Source organism: Dendrobates tinctorius, unplaced genomic scaffold, assembly GCF_039654945.1.
Source record: "Dendrobates tinctorius isolate UK_male_01 unplaced genomic scaffold, ASM3965494v1 ptg000386l, whole genome shotgun sequence".
Classification (NCBI taxonomy): domain Eukaryota; kingdom Metazoa; phylum Chordata; class Amphibia; order Anura; family Dendrobatidae; genus Dendrobates; species Dendrobates tinctorius.
Window position 1 is genome coordinate 2,013,979 of NW_027362052.1, and position 22,418 is coordinate 2,036,396.

General features: G+C 48.1%; 1 protein-coding gene across 3 annotated transcripts in view; it reads right to left on the minus strand.

Moving 5' to 3' along the window:
- NPR2 (natriuretic peptide receptor 2) overlaps nt 1–22,418 on the minus strand; it is a 390,456-nt gene that overhangs the window by 105,047 nt on the left and 262,991 nt on the right. For 2 of the 3 annotated variants that reach the window (XM_073563312.1, XM_073563311.1), the window contains one exon: nt 7,765–7,842. The exons of the other annotated variant lie outside the window; for it this stretch is intronic. In XM_073563312.1, the coding sequence (XP_073419413.1) occupies nt 7,765–7,842 (78 nt within the window). The remainder of the gene's footprint in view (nt 1–7,764; nt 7,843–22,418) is intronic. 3 annotated transcript variants of the gene reach the window in all.

The window sequence follows — 22,418 nt, forward strand, 5'->3', positions numbered from 1 at the left end:
TCCCCATTGTGGAGGAGCCATTTAGCCGAGTAGCGGTCGATCTGATAGGGCCGTTAGCCAAACCCAGTTCTTCAGGAAAAAGTATATATTGACAGTAGTAGATTATGTCACATGGTATCCAGAGGCGGTTGCATTACCTAACATAACGGCAGAGACGGTGGCGGCTGCCCTGCTCCAGGTATTCTCACGGGTTGGATTTCCCCGGGAGGTTATCTCGGACCAGGGTACCCAGTTCACAGCAGAGGTGACCAACCAACTGTGGAAGCTGTGCGGTGTAAAGTCCATTAGAAGCACCCCGTACCACCCACAAACCAATGGGTTGTGTGAACGCTTTAACGGGACATTAAAACAGCTCATTGGGACTTTTACCAGGACCTACAGGGACTGGGAGAAATGCTTGCCACACCTCCTGTTTGCCTATTGGGAGGTGCCCCAAGAATCCATGGGGTTCTCACCGTTCGAACTGTTATACGGGTGGCGGGTAAGGGGACACCTAGACTTAGTGCGAGAACACTGGGAAGGGGAGGGAACCATAGAAGGGATACCTATTGTGCCCTATGTGCTGGAATTCCGGGACCGCCTACAGGAGCTGACCTAGGTTGTACGTGGGAACATGCAGGTGGCCCAACAACGCCAGCGTGTGTGGTACGATCAGAGGGCCAGAGAACGCACCTTTTAGATGGGACAGAAGGTCCTGGTGTTAGAACCAAGTAGGCAGAACAAGTTCAAAACTGCATGGCAGGGGCCCTACCAGGGAAAATAGCCGACACCATCTACAATGTCGCGGATTGTGACGACCCTAGGGTTATCCGCGTGTTCCACATGAAAATGCTGAAGCCCTACCGGGAGCGCCCTGAAGAGGTAGTGGCCATCTGTGCACCCGAAGCAGAGGATTTATCAGGACTCCCCCTGCCTGATGTCTTAGGGGAGAGGACTCAGTCTAAAACATGGGACCAGGTACACTTGGGAGAAAACCTAGGGCCCCGGGAGAGACAGCAGGCGGAGGCGTTGATGAAGCAGCGAAAGAGGATGTTTTCAGCGAGACCGGGGTACACCCGCCTGGCACAACACAAGGTTGAGACCCAGGATCAGACCCCCCTGAGACAACCCACCTTCCGCGTCCCTGAGTCTGTACGAGAAGGGATGCGACAAGAGATACAAGAGATGTTGCGTTTAGGGGTCATTGAAGAGTCAGATAGTCCCTGGGCATCCCCCGTAGTGCTAGTACCCAAAAAGGATGGGACTACCCGGTTTTGTGTAGACTATCGCAAGCTAAATGAGAAAACGGTGACGGATGCGTATCCCATGCCGCGTGTGGATGAGTTGTTAGACCGGCTAGCGGGGGCAAAGTATTTGACCACCATCGATCTATGCAAAGAGGCTGCCTGACCGGCTTCTGGATGGTCTCCAGGACGATGGTTGTGCCTACCTGGACGACATCGCCATCTACAGTGCGACATGGGATGAGCATCTAAATCACCTAGAGACAGTATTGGACAGGATCCACAAGGCTGGAATCACCTTGAACCCCAACAATTGTCACGTGGGCCAAGCAGAGGTTCAGTATTTAGGACATTGGGTGGGACGTGGGAAACAGCGACCAGAACCAGCCAAGATTGAGGCCATAGCCAAATGGCCCACCTCACGCACTAAAACCCAGGTCATGGCGTTTCTAGGGACAGTGGGGTATTACAGGAAATTCGTTCCCAATTACAGCAGCGTAGCCAAGCCCCTCACTGATTTGACCCATAAGAACCTCCCCCGCCAGGTAACCTGGACCCCCGAGTGTGAGGAAGCCTTCCGTCAGCTAAAGGATGCCCTCACAAATACCCCGATATTGGCCGCACCCGATCCAACTAAATGTTTCCTGGTTCACAGACGCTTCTATGTTTGGATTGGGGGCAGTGCTGAGCCATGTCAAGCCGGACAGTCAAGACCACCCGGTAGCTTACCTGAGTCGGAAACTACTGCCCCGCGAAGTAAGCTATGCGGCCATCGAGAAGGAGTGCCTGGCAGTCGTATGGGCACTCAAGAAGTTACAACCATATTTGTATGGACGACAGTTTTCCCTCCTAACGGACCATAATCCCCTAATGTGGCTTAATAGGGTCTCTGGAGACAACGCCAGATTACTGCGGTGGAGTTTAGCCCTACAACCTCTAGACTTCACCATCCACTACAGACCCAGCAAACAAAATGGTAACGCCGATGGACTAAGTCGACAAACGGAACTTGTACCAACCCCATAGACTTCGGTCATCCCCAAGCTGATCCGTTAAGGATCAGACTGTGTATGCCGATCGCGTCGCTGAAAAGGGGGAGCCGTGTTACAGAACCCCCCAGCACCCCGAATAGGAGATGCATGTATGATAGGTGCAATGTGAGATGCATACCCCTAATGCAGCAACCGACCGGCTGCGACCCCTGGGCAAAGGTAAACGAGATATCCCACTTCTGACCTCCCCCACCCTTTGTAAATCCCACTGTAAATGGTCGGGGGTCGCCGGCCACCTGCGGCTATTGTAATGTACGTCTGGCGTCTTAATTGGAGCCTGTTATCAACTGGCCCGCCACATATTGATTGTCCTGTCCTCTGTATGTATATATATTCTGAGACCAGTGAGTAAAATGTTGTCACACTGGAAATACGTGGAGAAGCAGTGATCTTTTATATGTTCTCATGTTACAAAGCCTTTCGACCCAGCGTCCTCCATCCAGAAGTGAGGAAAAGCAGAGTGGACCTCCTGAAACACGGGGTGGTAATGTAAGAGGTATTACAGGCAGCATATGGGGGCATAATCTATGGAGCATCTTATGGGGGCATAATCTATGGAGCATCTTATGGGGGCAGCATATTGGGGCATAATCTATGGAGCATCTTATGGGGTCATAACCTTTATGGAGCAGCATATGGGGCATATTATTCTATGGAGCATCTTATGGGGCCATTATTAACCTTTGTGCAGCATTATATGGGGTGTATTTTGCATGGAGCATCTTATGGGGCTATCATGAACTGTATGGAGCATTATGTGGGGTTCCTGATTCAATAAGGATATTCAACAACATTTAACCTACTGATGTCTCAATTAATTTTACTTTTATTGGTATCTATTTTTATTTCTGAATTTCACCAGTAGCTGCTGCATTTTCCACCCTAGGCTTTTACTCGATTCAATAAGTTTTCCCAGTTTTTTGTGGCAAAATTAGGGGAGTCGGATTATACTCGGGTCGGCTTATACTCGAGTATATACGGTAATTAAAAAATAGCGTGGGGACCCCTCTATTTTTGATAACTAGCCAAGCTAAAGCTGACAGCTGAGTGTTGCAGCTCGCAGCTGTCAGTTTTGCCTGGCTGGTTATAGAGAATACAGGGAAAGCCAAGTCAATTTTTTTTATATTTATTTATACTACAGGTTGCGGCTGATGAATACTCCCATCAGCCGCCGCTTACTCTTGCTAGTAACAGTTGAATACAACCCTCAACATTGCGAATGCTAGCACTGATAATTTTTTAAAATTATTTATTTATAGCGCAATTAATGGGTCAATTGATGCCACTTTCCTGGTGTCTGCCCCAAATTTAAGCTGTTTTAACAGCTTTTGGCCCCCCTGAAGGTGTTGTCTATGTGTTTGGTTTTGACTCCCATTGAATTCAATGGTGTTCGGCTATGTTTGGTGAACTGTTTTGCGAGCTTGTTCATCAGTAAGTTAAAACGTTCGCTCATCTCTAGTAACGAGACTCCTTTTTATCGGCCATTAGTTGGACCAGCTGGTATTATTTGTCAGTGTGTGTCAGGATTGCTTCCTAATTACAGATAGATCTCAGCCGGTGTCAGGACTCTCCAGGGCTTTGTGTTCCTCTCTTTCTTCACGTATTCAGTACTTTACACTGCGTCAGTTCTCATTATTACACATAATTTATGCACGTTTGGTGATTTCTGTTCTGTTTGGATAGTTGTTACTGACATCTGAGGAGAATTTCATTTCAATGGCACCTTTACAAATAGATTTACTTAGAAAATTGGTGCTGTGTTCAATACTTATTTCACTTGTGGTTTATGCGCCACTGTGCAGAAGTCTTAGGCAGGTGCAGTATAAATGCTGCAGAGTCAGAAGCTTCCAGTAATAGAAGGGTTAATGGTTGCCTCCATAAGCATCTGGAGACTGCCCGTCGACTCCATCAGTATTTTGAGACTGCTCGTCGCCTCCGTCATCAGTATCTGGAGGTCGCCCGTCGCCTCCATCATCAGTATCTGGAGATCGTCCGTCGCCTCCATCATAAGTATCTGCAGACTGTCCGTCACCTCCATCAGTATCTGGAGACCGCCCGTCACCTCCATCAATATCTGGAGATGGCCCGTTGCCTCCATCAGTATCTCGGAGGACTGAGCTAGCAGCACTGACATCTGCTCAGGACTGGCAGTGACCAGTGGGACCAACTACAACTTCCAGTGGTCACAGGACTTTTGGCCAAAAACCTTCCACAAGGAAATAAGGTTGTGACTCTGGGAACTGGGTGCAGAACATGTCAGCCAGAACTCGGGCTGAGGAGGTGTGGGGCATTCAGCTGTAATAGAAGTGGATTGTTCCTGAAGGGCCAGAGAGCGGTAATGGGGGTCTGTGGTGGGAGGCCAGGCCGGTCTGCTGCAGTCACGCGCGGGGGGGGGGGCGCCAGGCCGGTCTGCCGCAGTCACGCGCGGTGTGGGGGGGCGCCAGGCCGGTCTGCCACAGTCACGCGTGGTGGGGGGGCAGGCCAGTCTGCCGCAGTCACGCACGGTGGGGGGGCCTGGCCGGTCTGCCGCAGTCACGCACGGTGGGGGGGCCTGGCCGGTCTGCCGCAGTCACGCGCGGTGGGGGGGCCTGGCCGGTCTGCCGCAGTCACGCGCGGTGGGGGGGCCTGGCCGGTCTGCCGCAGTCACGCGCGGTGGGGGGGCCTGGCCGGTCTGCCGCAGTCACGCGCGGTGGGGGGGCCAGGCCGGTCTGCCGCAGTCACGCGCGGTGGGGGGGGCCAGGCCGGTCTGCCGCAGTCACGCGCAGTTGGGGGGGGTTTAGGCCGGTCTGCCGCTGTCACGCGCGGTGGGGGGGGCCCATGCCGGTCTGCCGCAGTCACGCGCAGTGGGGGGTCCAAGCCGGTCTGCCGCAGTCACGCGCGGTGGGGGGTCCAAGCCGGTCTGCCGCAGTCACGCGCGGTGGGGGGGTCCAAGGCGGTCTGCCGCAGTCACGCGCGGTGGGGGGGGTCCAAGGCGGTCTGCCGCAGTCATGCGCGGTGGGGGGGTCCAAGGCGGTCTGCCGCAGTCACGCGCGGTGGGGGGGTTTAAGCCGGTCTGCCGCAGTCACGCGCGGTGGGGGTCCAAGCCGGTCTGCCGCAGTCACGCGCGGTGGGGGGGTCCAAGCCGGTCTGCCGCAGTCACGCGCGGTGGGGGGGGGGTCCAAGCCGGTCTGCCGCAGTCACGCGCGGTGGGGGGGGGTCCAAGCCGGTCTGCCGCAGTCACGCGCGGTGGGGGGGGTCCAAGCCGGTCTGCCGCAGTCACGCGCGGTGGGGGGGTCCAAGCCGGTCTGCCACAGTCGCGCGGTGGGGGGGGCCAGGCCGATCTGCCGCAGTCACGCGCGGTGGGGGGGGGGGGCCAGGCCGGTCTGCAGCTGCATTTCAGCAGGTGGGTCAGGATCAATGGTGTCGTCCGGATGATCCTGAAAGAGTCCTCCATTTCTCTTTTCTTCAGTCATTTTACATTTTGTTAGTTGATAAAAATAAGCTATTAACCCTTCTATTACTGAAAGCTTTTGACTACTCCTCCCCTGCTTAAGAATTCTGCATAGCGCTGCATACTCTTCTATCTATCCTGGAATCCCACCAATAGCGGCTGTCCTATGGTCCCCACCCTGTGGCTCGCGGGCCCGTGAGGTGTGGCTCGCGGCTGTCCTATGGTCCCCACCCTGTGGCTCGCGGCTGTCTGCCAGCTCGGTGCATTGGCTCCAGGCGTAGCACAGTGATTAGGAGCAGATCTCTAGACGGTGACTTGTGTGAAGTCCGGCATATTTGATCCTTATCTACAGGGAAGAGTGTAAAGCATCCCCCCCCCATCATATCTCCAGAAGGGGGGCTCTGATGCAGTGAGCTCCTGAAGACAGAAGTGGCCATTGATCTGGGACGGAGGTGAAGGGCAGCAGAGCGGAGGAGGGACGCGCACCCCGATAATCTGGAGCATCGGATCTCTCACTAAGGTCCTAATGAAATTCTACCAGCAAAGTGCGAGTGTGATAGGCTATGTGGATATCATTTTGTGTATACATCCTAAACGATCCCCCTGTGGTGCATGGGAGGTCTCGGAACTTGGCCCTATATGAGTCTGGGGTGATAGCATGGTAATCCAGGATAGTCCGCTTTACAATGTTATAATCCCGATTCCGCAGTGCATCAATGGTTTGGTAAGCCTCCGCCAAGCTTCCGTTCAGGAGCCCCACTAACAAACGCATCCAGCTAGAGTGGGGCACCTCCATCACAGCACACTGCTGCTCAAAGTCTTTGAAGAACCCCTCCACATCTCCGGCAGCCTCATCAAATGGCTTAAACTCTGTCCGGGTGATCCGTACAGGCTCCCGGATCGTTGGGGTTACACTCCACATTGCGTTACTCCCTCTTTCAAGCTCCATTGCTTCTTGTCTCCGCTGTGCACGGCGGGCAGCCTCCTCCTTGTTCTTCTGAGAGATCCCGGGGGCCCAGAACCGCCATCTCTTCTTCGTACCACACCAACCATTGGCTTTTTGGGGTGGGGATCCCTGTCTCCAGTGCTTGTCCTTCAGACATCTGGGAGGAGGTGGCCGGGCTAGCACCCACCAGTAGGTCAATAAAGGCTTCTTTAGTCAGTCCCTGGTAGTTCAGGCCCAGGTCTCTGGCTCTCTCCTGTAAACTGCATACAGTCCAATTTCTCTACTCACTCCATTGGGTTACACTCTGTTGATCCCACTGCTGCCACCAGTTGTCATGGGGTCCTTCTCCGGTATCACACAATCAACAGAGAGAGGGAAGTGTGAACAATCCCAAGACCTTTATTATAGGCAAAACTAGAAGGTCCATAAACAATCCACCACACTGAGGATACAATAGTCCAGAACACGAATGCAGTTCAGTAACAGGATGAATGTCCAAGGAGATGAGAGTCCAATAGTCCAGCAGACAGAGGATAAAATGGGTCCATACGCTTCCCCGTGTCTCTGACATGCAGTGTGATGAGATGAGATGTGGTCTCTATGTCTCAGGGTCTTTTATACCCCAGAAAGATAAGCTATTTTTAAAATTACCCAGTGTCCTTCAGTACACCCTCACATTCTGTTCCCTCTTTAGAAGTCAACAAACTAGTTTCATAATACAATGCACAATTAGCATATCAGTACCCATCAACAGACTAAGATAAACACACGCTATGTACACTCAGGCTGCAGACAGTAAGTGAGCGAATTCAATTATCAGCATTTTGGAAGGTAATTGAGACTCTAGACAATATGGGGAATACACAAAATGATACAGGACAACAAGAAAACATTATGAAAATCAGTGAAATAGAAAAATACACAAAATGATATCCACATAGCATATCACACCATCACAATCAGCAGTAAAGGGGCTTCACACTCGAGCCTTACGTGAGGGATCTGAAATCTTGTTACCCTTCAGGGCCTTCGTGAAGAATGACGTTCATACACTGTATGGTTACACGGAGGGGTCACCGGCGTCAGAACAGATCACTGCGACCTCATACTTACATGTTTCAACTCGAACAGGACCTGTCTGGTCAGCTCTATACGCTTTTTATTCACATGTTTAATGGCGACTACATTACCCTGAAAAGACAGCACAAGACACAATGAGATCAGGGCCCCGGACCGCGAGACCACAGCCACCAAGAGACAGCACCAGAAGAGACGGGCAGAAACAATAAAGACAGGAGACAGCTGGTCAGATGGGAAACGACAGTCACAGCGTCTGTGACAAATGCAGGACCTTAAAAACCCATAAAGTCATTTAAAAAAAAATAAATAAAAATCCTTAACACCTATAATACTGCCCTCTATGTACAAGAATATAACTACTATAATACTGTCCCCTATGTACAAGAATATAACTACTATAATACTGTCCCCTATGTACAAGAATATAACTACTATAATACTGCCCCCTATGTACAAGAATATAACTACTATAATACTGCTCCCTATGTACAAGAATATAACTACTATAATACTGCTCCCTATGTACAAGAATATAACTACTATAATAATGCTCCCTATGTACAAGAATATAACTACTATAATACTGCTTCTATGTACAAGAATATAGCTACTATAATACTGCTCCTATGTACAAGAATATAACTACTATAATACTGCCCCCTATGTACAAGAATAACTACTATAATACTGCTCCTATGTACAAGAATATAACTACTATAATACTGCCCCTATGTACAAGAATATAACTAATATAATACTGCTCCTATGTACAAGAATATAACTACTATAATACTGCTCCTATGTACAAGAATATAACTACTATAATACTGACCCCTATGTACAAGAATATAACTACTATAATACTGCCCCTATGTACAAGAATATAACTACTATAATACTGCCCATATGTACAAGAATATAACTACTTTAATACTGCCCTATGTACTAGAATTTAACTCCTATAATACTGCCCCTACGTACAAGAATATAACTACTATAATACTGCTACTATGTACAAGAATATAACTACTATAATACTGCCCCTACGTACAAGAATATAACTACTATAATACTGCTACTATGTACAAGAATATAACTACTATAATACTGCCCCTACGTACAAGAATATAACTACTATAATACTGCTACTATGTACAAGAATATAACTACTATAATACTGCCCCTACGTACAAGAATATAACTACTATAATACTGCTACTATGTACAAGAATATAACTACTATAATACTGCCCCTATATACAAGAATATAACTACTATAATATTGCCCCGCGTACAAGAATATTACTACTATAATACTGCCCCTATGTACAAGAATATAACTACTAGAATACTGCCCCTATATACAACAATATAACCACTATAATACTGCCCCTATGTACAAGAATATAACTACTATAATACTGCCCCCTATATACAACAATATAACCACTATAATACTGCTCCTATGTACAAGAATATAACTACTATAATACTGCCCCTATGTACAAGAATATAACTACTATAATACTGCCCCTATGTACAAGAATATAACTACTATAATACTGCTCCTATGTACAAGAATATAACTGCTATAATACTGCCCCTTCATGCAAGAATATAACTACTATAATACTGCCCCTATGTACAAGAATATAACTACAATAATACTGTCCCCTATGTACACGAATATAACTACTATAATACTGCCCCTATGTACAAGAATATAACTACTATAATACTGCCCCTATGTTCAAGAATATAACTACTATAATACTGCTCCTATGTACAAGAATATAACTACTATAATACTGCCCCTATGTACAGGAATATAACTACTATAATACTGCCCCTATGTACAAGGATATAACTACTATAATACTGCCCCTATGTCCAAGAATATAACTACTATAATACTGCCCATATGTACAAGAATATAACTACTATAATACTGCTACTATGTACAAGAATATAACTACTATAATACTGCCCCTACGTACAAGAATATAACTACTATAATACTGCTACTATGTACAAGAATATAACTACTATAATACTGCCCCTACGTACAAGAATATAACTACTATAATACTGCTACTATGTACAAGAATATAACTACTATAATACTGCCCCTACGTACAAGAATATAACTACTATAATACTGCTACTATGTACAAGAATATAACTACTATAATACTGCCCCTATATACAAGAATATAACTACTATAATATTGCCCCACGTACAAGAATATTACTACTATAATACTGCCCCTATGTACAAGAATATAACTACTAGAATACTGCCCCTATATACAACAATATAACCACTAGAATACTGCCCCTATGTACAAGAATATAACTACTATAATACTGCCCCTATGTACAAGAATATAACTACTATAATACTGCCCCCTATATACAACAATATAACCACTATAATACTGCTCCTATGTACAAGAATATAACTACTATAATACTGCCCCTATGTACAAGAATATAACTACTATAATACTGCCCCTATGTACAAGAATATAACTACTATAATACTGCTCCTATGTACAAGAATATAACTGCTATAATACTGCCCCTTCATGCAAGAATATAACTACTATAATACTGCTCCTATGTACAAGAATATAACTACTATAATACTGCCTGTTATGACTGAGTCACCGTAGGAGGCAAAAACAGAAATACTAGCTAAGTCCAGAAAACCAGAGGAGTTGGCAGCTATCGGATTGCAGACCCCTGAACCTAAAAACAACAACTAGCAGTAGCCGTGGGGGGTTCCTACGGTGCCCTAGACCCCTCGATCACAGCCGGAGAACTACATAGCCTAAATACAGAAAGGGAAATCTAAACTGCCCCAGAGCAGACCCCAAAGCAATAGGCAGCCCCCAACATATAATGACGGTGAAGCAAGATGAAAAAACACTCACACAGATAGAAAGATAGGCTGAGCAAATGATGGGGCCCAAGCTAACTAAATAGGACAGAATAGAAAAGCTGCTGTCTGCAATCCGCTAAAACCCTCTCAAAACAAGAGTCAACAGACTGATAGGGAAAAAAGCCCTGAAGACGCTAGGCTTCAAAAAGACTATATCAGTACTCAGGTATTTTCTGAAGACAGAGCAAAAAGGAATTCAGCTCACCCAGCAGGGAAAGGCAGAAATCCAGAAAAACAAGGCAAAACAAAACCAAAACACAATTCAAAAGGTAGAGCAGAAAACTTAGCTTTTGAGGAGCAGGAATCAGACTGGTCTCCAAGAATCCCTCAGAGTAATCACCCGCAAGGCAGAAGGGCCTCGGCTGCCTTATATCCAGTCAGCAATTCCAGTCACCCAGTCATCATCATTCTGCTCAGGTGCTTTGAAATCAGCCTCACTACCTTCCTTCACCAGAAGAGGGAGTTCATCAGACCTCAATGGTGAAGGGGAAAATGAACTCACAACTGCCCCTATTTTTAAGAATATAACTACTATAATACTGCTCCTATGTACAAGAATATAACTACTATAATACTGCCCCCTAGGTACAAGAATATAACTACTATAATACTGTCCCTATGTACAAGAATATAACTACTATAATACTGCTCCTATGTACAAGAATATAACTGCTATAATACTGCCCCCTATGTACAAGAATATAACTACTATAATACTGCTCCTATGTACAAGAATATAACTACTATAATACTGTCCCTATGTACAAGAATATAACTACTATAATACTGCTCCTATGTACAAGAATATAACTACTATAATACTGCCCCCTATGTACAAGAATATAACTACTATAATACTGCCCCTATGTACAAGAATATAACTACTATAATACTGCCCCCTATGTACAAGAATATAACTACTATAATACTGCTCCTATGTACAAGAATATAACTACTATAATACTGCTCCTATGTACAAGAATATAACTACTATAATACTGCTCCTATGTACAAGAATATAACTACTATAATACTGCCCCTATGTACAAGAATATAACTACTATAATACTGCTCCTATGTACAAGAATTGACTACTATAATACTGTCTGTTGTGAATTCTCTTACTTCTGAGTCGGGGCTCCCTCTGGTGGTTACTGTGGGTAGTGGAGGTGGCCGGATTGACAGAGGTCTGCCACCTGACGATGATGATGATTGGAAATCTGGGGTTACTGATTGGGAGTATTTAAGTGAGCAGGCCTCCCTCAATTGTGTCTGGTAATTAGTTCTTCCTGTGCAACTTGAGGTCTGCTGTCTCCTGCCTGATCCTCTATTTTTCAGTTAAGTTGTTCATTTGCTAATCCTTTGCTTCTGATCTGGTTTTGGCTCCTTCTGCTTTGCTGTGCGGGTTCAGCGTGCTCCCTGCTGGGGCTGTGCTGGACCCAGCTCCATATGTTACTGCTTGTGTCAGTTTGTTCAGTCCCCTGTTATATTACTTTCTTTTGCTTTGCTGCCAGTTTACACCAGAATGCTGATGTAGTGGGGGAGAGGTCGTGAGACCTCAGTGTTTTTTGTACATCAGACGTGTTGGATTTTTTAAGGTTTTTGTGTGATTGCAGACAGTGTCTTTCCTTTCCTATCCTATTTAGACAGTTTGGGTCCCATCATTTGCTCAGTCTATTTTCTGCCTGTGTTTGTGTCTCATCTGGTCTCACCGACAATATATGTTGGGGCTATCGATTCCTTTGGGGTCTGCTCTGGGGCAGTTAGTTTTCCCCTTTTCTTGCTTTAGGCTTAGTTAGCTCTCCGGCTGTGTCGAGGAATCTAGGGCATCGTAGTTACGCTCCACAGCTAATGCTAGTTGTACGGATAGGATCAGGGGTCTGCAATCCGCTCAGTTACCAACCTCTCTGGTATTCTGGTGGCTTAGCCTGGTCTTGCTATCCTCCTCGGTGACCCAATGATAACAGAATCACCAGCCTTACTGTAGACTCTAGGGTACTCTAAAGAAGGAAAGAATTTTAAAAAAAAAAAAGGCATAATTTTTTTATATATTTTTTCCTCTTTTTCTCTGGGGCTGTAGGAAGATTTTTTTTGGAGATTAAGCAATTGTCTGATCGTGTGGAGCAGCTTGCTGCTGAAGTGCGGGGAATTTCTGCCTATCTCGCTCAATCATCTGCTGTACAACCAAAGATCCCTACTTCTGATGTGTTTTCTGGGGATCGGTCTAAATTTTAGAATTTTAAGAACAATTGTAAATTATTTCTTGCCTTGAAGCCTAACTCATCGGGGAGCTCTGCGCAGCAGGTTAAAATTGTCATCTCTTTGCTGCGCAGCGATCCCCAGGATTGGGCTTTTTCTGTGACACCTGAAAATCCTATTCTGACTAATGTGGATGCATTTTTTCAAGCCTTGGGGTTGTTGTATGATGAACCTAATGATATTTATCAAGCTGAGAAAGCCCTGTTGGCATTAGACCAGGGTCAGGATCCTGCAGAGTTATACTGTCAAAAATTCCGAAAGTGGGCGGTCCTTAATACATGGAATGATAGTGCATTGGCAGCTCTCTTTCGGAAGGGTTTATCAGAGACTGTAAAAGATGTTATGGTGTGATTTCCTGTTCCCTCTGGTCTGGATGGCTCTATGTCATTAGCCATTCAAGTTGATCGGCGTTTACGTGAAAGTAAAACTACACGGGAGGCGTTGCCGCCTTTCGAACGAACGTCTGAACCCATGCAATGTGATAGAGTTTTGTCTAGGGCGCAACGTCAGGAGTTTAGAAGGCGTAATAAGTTGTGTTTTTTCTGTGGAGACGTCTCTCATGCTATTTCTGTCTGCCCTAAACGAGAAAAGTGTTTTGCACACACATTTGCTGTGGGTGGTGTACAACCTAAGTTTCTTTTGGCAATTACTCTGATCTGCTCCTTATCCACATTTTCCGCCAAGGCTTTTGTGGATTCAGGAACGGCTTTGAATCTGATGGATTTGAACTTTGCTAAAAGTTGTGGTTTTCCTATGACACCTCTGCGGACGCCTATTCCTTTGAGGGGGATTGATGCCCCTACTTTGGCGGAGAATAAACCTCAGTTTTTGGACCCAGGTGGTAATGCGAGTTGCCCCAGACCACCAAGAAAATTGTACATTTTTGGTGTTGCACAATTTGCATGATATTATTGTTCTGGGGTTCCCCTGGTTGCAAACTCATAATCCAGTTTTGGATTGGAAATCTGTCTCTGTGGTGAGTTGGGGTTGTCAGTGTGTTCTTAGGGACGCTCCTGTTTTCTCCACCTCTCCTCAGTCTCATGATATTCCTGACTATTTGGCTGATTTTTATGATGTATTTAGTGAGAGTAAGTCTGCGTCTTTGCCTCCTCATAGGAGTTATGACTGTGCAATTGAGTTAATGCCCGGGTGTAAATTTCCCAAGGGTCGGTTTTTCAACCTATCAGTACCCGAACATGATGCTATGCGATCTTATATCAAGGAGTCGTTGGAGAAGGGTGATATTAGACCATCCTCGTCACCTTTAGGTGCTGGGGGTTTTTTTGTGGCCAAGAAAGATGGTTCATTAAGACCGTGTATTGACTGACGTTCCCTTAACAAAATCACTGTTAAATATCAGTACCCGTTACCTCTGATGTCTGATTTATTCTCCAGAGTTAAAGGTGCTTGCTGGTTTACCAAGCTTGACCTCAGGGGGGCGTATAATCTTATTCGCATCAAGCACGGGGATGAATGGAAGACGGCGTTTAATGCTCCGGAGGGACATTTTGAGTACCATTAGTAGCCTTTTGGGCTCACTAATGCCCCTTCTGTCTTCCAATCTTTTATGAACGATATTTTCCAGGACATTGTGGATAAGTTTTTGATCATCTATCTGGATGATATTTTGATCTTTTCCAGTGATTGCGATTCTCATGTGGAACATGTCCGGACTGTGTTCCGGATTTTGAGGGAAAATTCTCTGTATTTTAAGGGATTGAAGTGTCTCTTTGGTGCACAGAGGATTTCATTTTTGGGATTCATTTTGTCCCCGTCTGCTATTGAAATGGACCCGGCCAAGATTCAGGCCATTTATGATTGGGTTCAGCCCACTTCTTTGAAGGCTCTCCAGAAGTTTTTGGGTTTTACTAATTTCTACCGTAAATTTATAAGTAATTTTTCTGATATTGTCAAACCACTGACGGATTTGACCAAAAAAGGCGCTGATGTGGTGAATTGGTCTCCAGAGGCAGTCTTGGCATTTCAGGAGCATAAGCGGAGATTCACTTCTGCTCCGGTTCTACGGCAACCTGATGTCTCACTAGCATTTCAGGTGGAGGTAGATGCTTCTGGGATTGGTGCAGGAGCCGTTTTGCCCCAAAAAGATCCGGTAACCTCTAAGATGAATCCCTGTGCCTTCTTTTCTCAAAAATTTTCCCCATCTGAACGTAACTATGACATGGGGAATCGGGAATTGTTGGACATGAAATGGGCATTTGAAGAGTGGAGACATTGGTTGGAGGGAGCTAGAAATCAAGTTGTGGTCCTCAATGACCACAAGAACTTGATGTATCTTGAATCAGCCAAGCGCTTAAATCCCAGTCAGGCTAGGTGGGCCTTGTTTATCACGCGTTCTAATTTTGTGATCTCCTTTCTTCCGGGCACTAAGAATGTTAAGGCGGACGCCCATTCTAGGAGTTTCTTCACGGATTCTCTTGATGTGACCGAGCCTACTACCATTCTAAAGTTGGGTGTAGTTCTTTCCGCCATCTCACCCGATTTGAGACGTGCCCTGGAGGAATTTCAGGAGGACAAACTTGAACGTTGCCCTACGGGAAAATTGTATGTCCCTGACCAGTGGAGGAGAAGAGTAATGTCTGAAATTCATTGCTCCGCGTTGGCTGGTCATCCAGGTATTTTTGGTACCAGAGATTTGGTGAGTCGGTCTTCTTGGTGGCCTGCCTTATCTCGTGATGTCAGGAATTTTGTGCAGTTCCGTGGGACTTGTTCTCGGTCCAAGCCCTGTTCTCATTCTAGTGGTTTGTTGATGCCCCTGCCGGTGCCCAGGAGGCCATGGACCCATATTGTAAAGTAAAATGTCTGTAAGGTATGACTTCTAGAATCTTCCCTTCCTCCACACACAGCTATCTGCCTGCAGCTGTGAAACCTGAAACTTCAGTGTAGAATTCTTCTCTCTCTTTTTCCTCCCCCCTCCCTGCACAGCTAAGTGAAAGGATGTCTTTTTTTCTCAAACATACGGCTTGGATTCAGGAATAGGAAATATTAAACGAAGCTATAGCGTGCACTTCGCTCGTGGCAGAGATAATAATTACATTTCTGCGAAGGGCATGAATCCAGCTTTCTAACCTCTAATTTTCATGGCTCTAACCCCTCCAGAAACTGAGATATGGATTGCTCCCAAATGGAGTGTCTTACTTATAGCATGTTTGATGTTGTTTTATTGTATTCGTTAAACTACAACCAATGATACCACATGTGTGTTCATACGAGCTTCCCTCGTTCAGATATAGTTATTATAAGTTTTCCAGTGAAATTGAAACAAGGAGAAAGGGGGGACGAACTTCCCCAGACTGCCCCTTTCATGATGTAACCGACCCTAGGCTATAAGATACCCCTCCCTTACAATGCCTCAGTTGAAGCTGGAGTTTTGATGCTAGATAGATCACCAAATGTCTGGAAATGTCCGGCCGCCCCTCCTCCCCCAGCCACGTGGCTTGCCTAAAGAACTATAAGCAACTGTAAGTGTAATTTCTCTTTTCATCCATGTTATTTTTTATATATTTGCATTGTGCATATTTAATGTCTCAACTTTATAACAACTTTTATCTGTGTAATCACTGCCCACATTTTGGGAATAAATGATAAAATTATCAGTCTGCCTTCATGCTCTAAGAAATGAACTAAGTGCCTTTTTTAGATAATCGCTACTAATTTGGGGGTTTGCCACGGACCCTCTTAATTAATTGTTTGATTAAGTAAATCGTGGCTGGTGGCAGCGTGGTGTGTGCGGTTGGTTGGACTAGTTGGCAGTATGGAAGGGTCTTACATGCTGAATGAGTGGCTGAGGCCAACGCATTGATAATTCCCTTACTGCAGTAGTCTAATTGCCCGTACACAACAAGCAGCCCATCCGGCAACTAATCATCCTAGGTGCAGTTCCCTGACTGACCAGAGGGTAAGGTGGGTGCCAGAGAGATGCGATTTGGTTTGAGCAATCATTCCTCTCACTAAAGACTTGCACGGTTCCAGCTGGAATCCTGCATCATAGGTTTTGAAGAACAGACTCAGTGGTTACTAGTCCTGAGACATTTGTGTGTACGTGCGAGTATTCCCTCCCCTTTCTTCGTTTTTCTTTTCTATCTTTTATTTGGCAACCATGGCGGCAAAAGGAGAACGCTGGTACATACAGCAGAAAAAGGAAACCCTTGCTGGAGTATGCACGTACCGAGGCAATGACACCACAAACAAAACGAGAGACTGATTGATCGCGGCTCTGGTGCAGCTGGACAACGCCCAGAGCTCAGCGGGTGCAGAAGCTGGCCCACAAGACAATGGGGCTGCAGCAGAGGCTCTACTCATGAGCGCTGGCCCCACATTCAACCAGAGCGGGGTGGACCCCTATCTGCAAATGGCCCAGCAGCAGATCTCCGATGACGATACGGTCAGGCGCCTACAGCTGATCCAGGAAGCTCGAGAGAGAGCTGAGCAGAGGCTGAGAGAGCCGAGCGCCAGGCGTAGAGGGCCCATGAACTGGAGGTGCTCCAGCGGGGGGGGAATGCCCCCATGGCCCGATACAGTGAGCCCAGCAGCACCCAGAGTCCTACACCCCGGCCAGAACATTTTCCTGTGATGGAAAATGAAGGGGACTTGGACACGGTTCTGCGAGCCTTTGAGAAAGCCTGCAGACAGTACCGGCTGGATAAGGTCCAATGGGTCCGGTACTTGACCCCAGGGCTAAAAGGCAAAGCTCTGGAGGCGTTTGCTTCTCTTCCGCCAGAAGACGATGATGACTATGATGCCATCAAGCAGGCCCTGATCGCCAAATACAGGCTGACACCTGAGGTGTACCGAAAGAAGTTCCGGAACCTCCAACTTGGCCCACACGATAGCTATAGCGATGTGGTGCAAGGATTCAGGACCCACTTTGACCAGTGGATCCATGGACTGTCCGCTGATTCCTTTGAGCTGCTATGGGACCTGATGACCAAAGACCAGTTCCTGCATCTTTGCCCAGCTGAGGTCCGACAGTTCATCCTGGACCGCGAATCAACGAATGCGGACAAAGCGGTGCAGATCGCCGACCAATATGAGGCCAATTGGAAGCCAAAGATGCAGAGGCCAGTCACCACCAGCTGGAGAGGGGGTAAGCCTGCAACCAACCCCAGTGCCCCAGCTAGCCGTCCCTCCGGAGGCCCTGGCCCTGTTGCCAACGCCAGGCCTGTTACTGACAGTCGCAAGTGTTACAACTGCGATCAGACTGGTCACCTCCATTTCACCTCTCCAGAAAGGCCGAAGAACCCCCCAGCCAAGGCCACTGGGCATAACGCCTTTGTTCTTTTGGTGGGAGGTGTGGTTGGGAGGATTGACGACAACATTCAACCAGTCCAGGTGGGGGCCCGTCTTGCTACAGGCCTCAAGGACACCTAGGCTGAACGAACCCTCATCCGTCCAGAACTGGCGGCCCCTGAAGAGATTGTTGAGGGGAAAACCCTGATTGTCACCGGGATCGGGGGTACCTGCTGTCCCTTGCCAGTGGCCCGGGTATTCCTTGATTGGGGTGCTGGGAGCAGGGTGAGGGAAGTGGGAGTGTATGAAAACCTGCCCACTGATGTTCTATTGGGGACTGACTTGGGGAGGATGGTTGCATACTACGTCCCTGACACCCCCCCTCCCCAATCTGATAATAAGGGTAAAGTTGACCCTGATGATGATGACGGGAAACTGGATGTGTTACCTGCTAATGACTTGATGAGTAATGATGCAACTAACAAACATTCTTTACCCAGGAATGATGCTGATGGTGATGTAAATGTACCAAAGAAATCTGATAACCATTCTTTTCCTAGGAATGATGATGATGATGTATCTGTGCCGAATGAACCTGTTAACCATTTCTTTGAGACGGTAGATGTGTCCACAGGTACCAAAGTGCTCAGTCCCGTCACTCTGCGGAGTGAGACAGCTGAGGAACCCCTGGCAGGAGCAAACAACGGTGCTCAAGGAAATGGGGAGGTGCATGGGGACCATGAGGAAGGTAATGCCATGCAACTGACCAGTGCCACCGAGGAAGGTAACTGGCCCATAAGTAGCACTGCTTCTGAAGTGTTGGGGGTGGATGGGAAGGTAAAGCCCATAGCAGCACCGACTGATGGGTCTGTAGAAATCCCCAGGGAGACAGCATACGTAGCAGCTGTCACACGCAGTCAGAGTGCCCAGATCGCAGGCAGCGCCCTGTCTTCTGCACCCTCTTCTGCTACAAGAGAGACTGAACCAGAGGTGAACCCAGAGCAGGGTCCAGAGGGTCCCAGTAAGGAAGGGACCCTGACGTCACTTCAGGCAGCCTCCAGCAAGGAGTTCCAGGCTGCTCTGCACTCAGATGCCAGCCTGGAGAAATTGAGACACCTCGCCGAGACGCCCACCTCCGAGCCTGATAAGGAGAGGGTGTTCTGGGAACGAGGAAGGTTGTACCCGGAGACAGTACCCGGAGATTCCCAAAAGGAGTGCTTGAGGGAAAGACAGCTGGTCGTCCCCCTCCAGTTCAGAACTGAGTTGTTGCGGATTGCCCATGAGATTCCACTCACTGGACACTTGGGCAATCAGCAAAACAAAGGCACGGCTAACTCAACACTTCTATTGGCCCAAGATGGGGACAGATGTAACACAATACTGCCACTCCTGTGACACCTGTCAAAAAGAGGGTAAGGCGGGGCCTGCTCTTAAGGCTCCCCTTATCCCTTTGTCGGTGATAGAGGAGCCTTTCCAGAGAATCGCGGTGGACACTGTAGGCCCGCTGGCCGTCCCCAGCAGCTCTGGAAAACGATACATTCTCACCGTGGTAGACTACGCTACCCGGTACCCAGAGGCAGTAGCTCTGTCTTCAACCAGGGCAGATAAGGTGGCTGACACACTGGTGACCATCTTTTCAAGGGTAGGATTTCACAGGGAGATGCTTACCGATCAAGGAACCCAATTCATGTCTCGCCTAATGGAGGCTCTCTGTAAGAAAATGCAGGTGCAGCACCTGGTATCGAGTGTGTATCACCCACAGACTAATGGTTTGTATCAACGCTTCAACGGTACCCTCAAACAGATGCTCCGCATGCTTGTTGAGACCCATGGGCACGACTGGGAGCGGTACCTCCCACACCTGCTGTTCGCTTACAGAGAAGTTCCGCAGGTCTCGACCGGGTTCTCCCCCTTCAAGCTCCTGTACGGCAGGCGAGTCCGGGGACCCCTTGGGTTGATAAGAGAATCCTGGGACGATGAGCCAAACCCCACAGAAGTGTCCATCGTGGATTATGTCATGCGCTTCCGTGACAAGATGCAGACCTTGATGCAGTTCGTGCATGACAACATGACCCAGGCTCAGGTTGACCAGAAGCACTGGTACGACCACAACGCCCGGAAGCGGACCTACCAGGTGGGTCAAAAGGTGTGGGTGTTGGTCCCCGTACCAACGGATAAGCTTCAGGCAGCCTGGGAAGGCCCATACGTCGTCCACCAACAGCTCAACCCGGTCACCTACGTGGTCACGCTTGACCATGCTCGGGGTAGGCGCAAGGCGTTTCACGTCAACATGCTGAAGGTGCACTACGAACGTGAAGCTTGCGTCCTACCGGTCTGCAACCTGCCCGAAGATGGGGAGGAAGATCCCCTCCTGGACATGCTGGCCCAAGCCAAGGCCGATGGGTCCATTGAGGACATGGAGATAAGCTGTTTGTTAACCGTATCCCAGCAATCGCAGTTGGTGGCCACCCTGGAACTCTTTTGGGCCGTGTTCACCAATCGACCTGGGAGGACGGAGTTAGCAGTTCATGAGGTTGGCACCGGGAATCACGCCCTACTACTGCGAACACCTTATCTGATCTGTGAGGCGGTGCAACAAGTCATGCACCAAGAGATCGATGAGATGTTAAGGCTGGGGGTGATTCGACGTTCAAAAAGCACGTAGGCCTCACCTGTAGTCCTCGTGCCTAAAAAGGATCGAACCACCCGATTCTGCGTGGACTACAGGAGGCTCAACGCCATCACAACCTCTGATGCCCACCCGATGCCGCGCATCGAGGATGTTCTTGAGCGGTTGGCGAATGCAAGGTACATATCCATCATGGATTTGAGTCGGGGATACTGGCAGATCCCCCTGAGCCCTGAGGCGCAGGAGAAATCCGCCTTTATCACCCCCTTTGGGCTGTACGAGTCCACAGTCATGCACTTTCCAGCGGATGGTCAACCACCTGCTCCAGGGACTGGAGTACGCGGTGGCGTACTTGGACGACATCACCATCTTCAGTTCCACCTGGGAAGAGCACCTTCAGCACTTCCAGGAGGTGCTCAAGCGTCTTCACCAGGCAGGCCTGACTATCAAGCCAGGAAAGTGCCAGATGGGCATGAGTAAGGTCCACTACCTGGGGCACCGGGTAGGCGGGGGGTTCCATGAGTCCGGAGGCAGAAAAGGTGGACACAATCGTGTCCTGGCAAACACCCAGGACCAAGAAACAGGTAAAGTCCTTCTTGGGCACTGCAGGGTACTATAGGCGGTTGGTACAGGACTATAGCGCCCTTGCAAAACCCTTGACCGACCTCACCAAGCAGAGACTATGCCAAACAGTCAACTGGACGGATGACTGTGAGGCCGCCTTCCAAGCGTTGAAAACAGCCCTGTGCAACTCTCCAGTGTTGAAAGCAGTCGACAGCAGTCGCCCGTTCCTGGTACAGACCGACAACAGCGAGTTTGGCCTCGGTGCTGTGCTCAGCCAGGTCGACTCGGGGAAACAGGAGCACCCCGTGTTGTACCTGAGCCGGAAACTTTTGCCGAGGGAAGTGGCCTACTCCGCCATCGAGAAGGAGTGTCTGGCCATGGTGTGGGCACTGCAACGTTTGCAGCCCTACCTGTAACCGACCACAGCCCTCTGAGCTGGTTGTACACAGTGTCCGGAACCAATGGAAGGTTGCTCCGCTGGAGCCTTGCACTTCAACAGTATGACTTTACTGTACAACACAAAAAGGGCAGCGAGCATGGTAATGCCGATGGGTTGTCCTGCCGGGGCGAACCCGCTGTGGTGCACATGGCGGATTACCGTCAGTTTATGCCTCCGTAGCGCCCTCTAAAAGGGGGAGGTGTAATGTAAAATGTCTGTAAGGTATGACTTCTAGAATTTTCCCTTCCTCCACACACAGCTATCTGCCTGCAGCTGCGAAACCTGAAACTTCAGTGTAGAATTCTTCTCTCTCCGTTTTTCCTCCCCCCCTGCACAGTTAAGTGAAAGGATGTCTTTTGTTCTTGTGATGAACAGCCCACCGCTGCCACCAATGTGACGAATGAGCGGGCCGCTGCCACCAATATGTGACGGACAGCAGACCCTGTGCCACCAATACGTCACGATCCCACCACTGGCAAGGGTATGTCAGGGGACGGAGGGACGCGACGCCCTGCCGGCACATGGCTATCACAGGCACAGTGGGGGCTTATCTTAGTTATCCCACCACTGTCACCATGTAATCAAAACACAGCAAGCTCATCTCG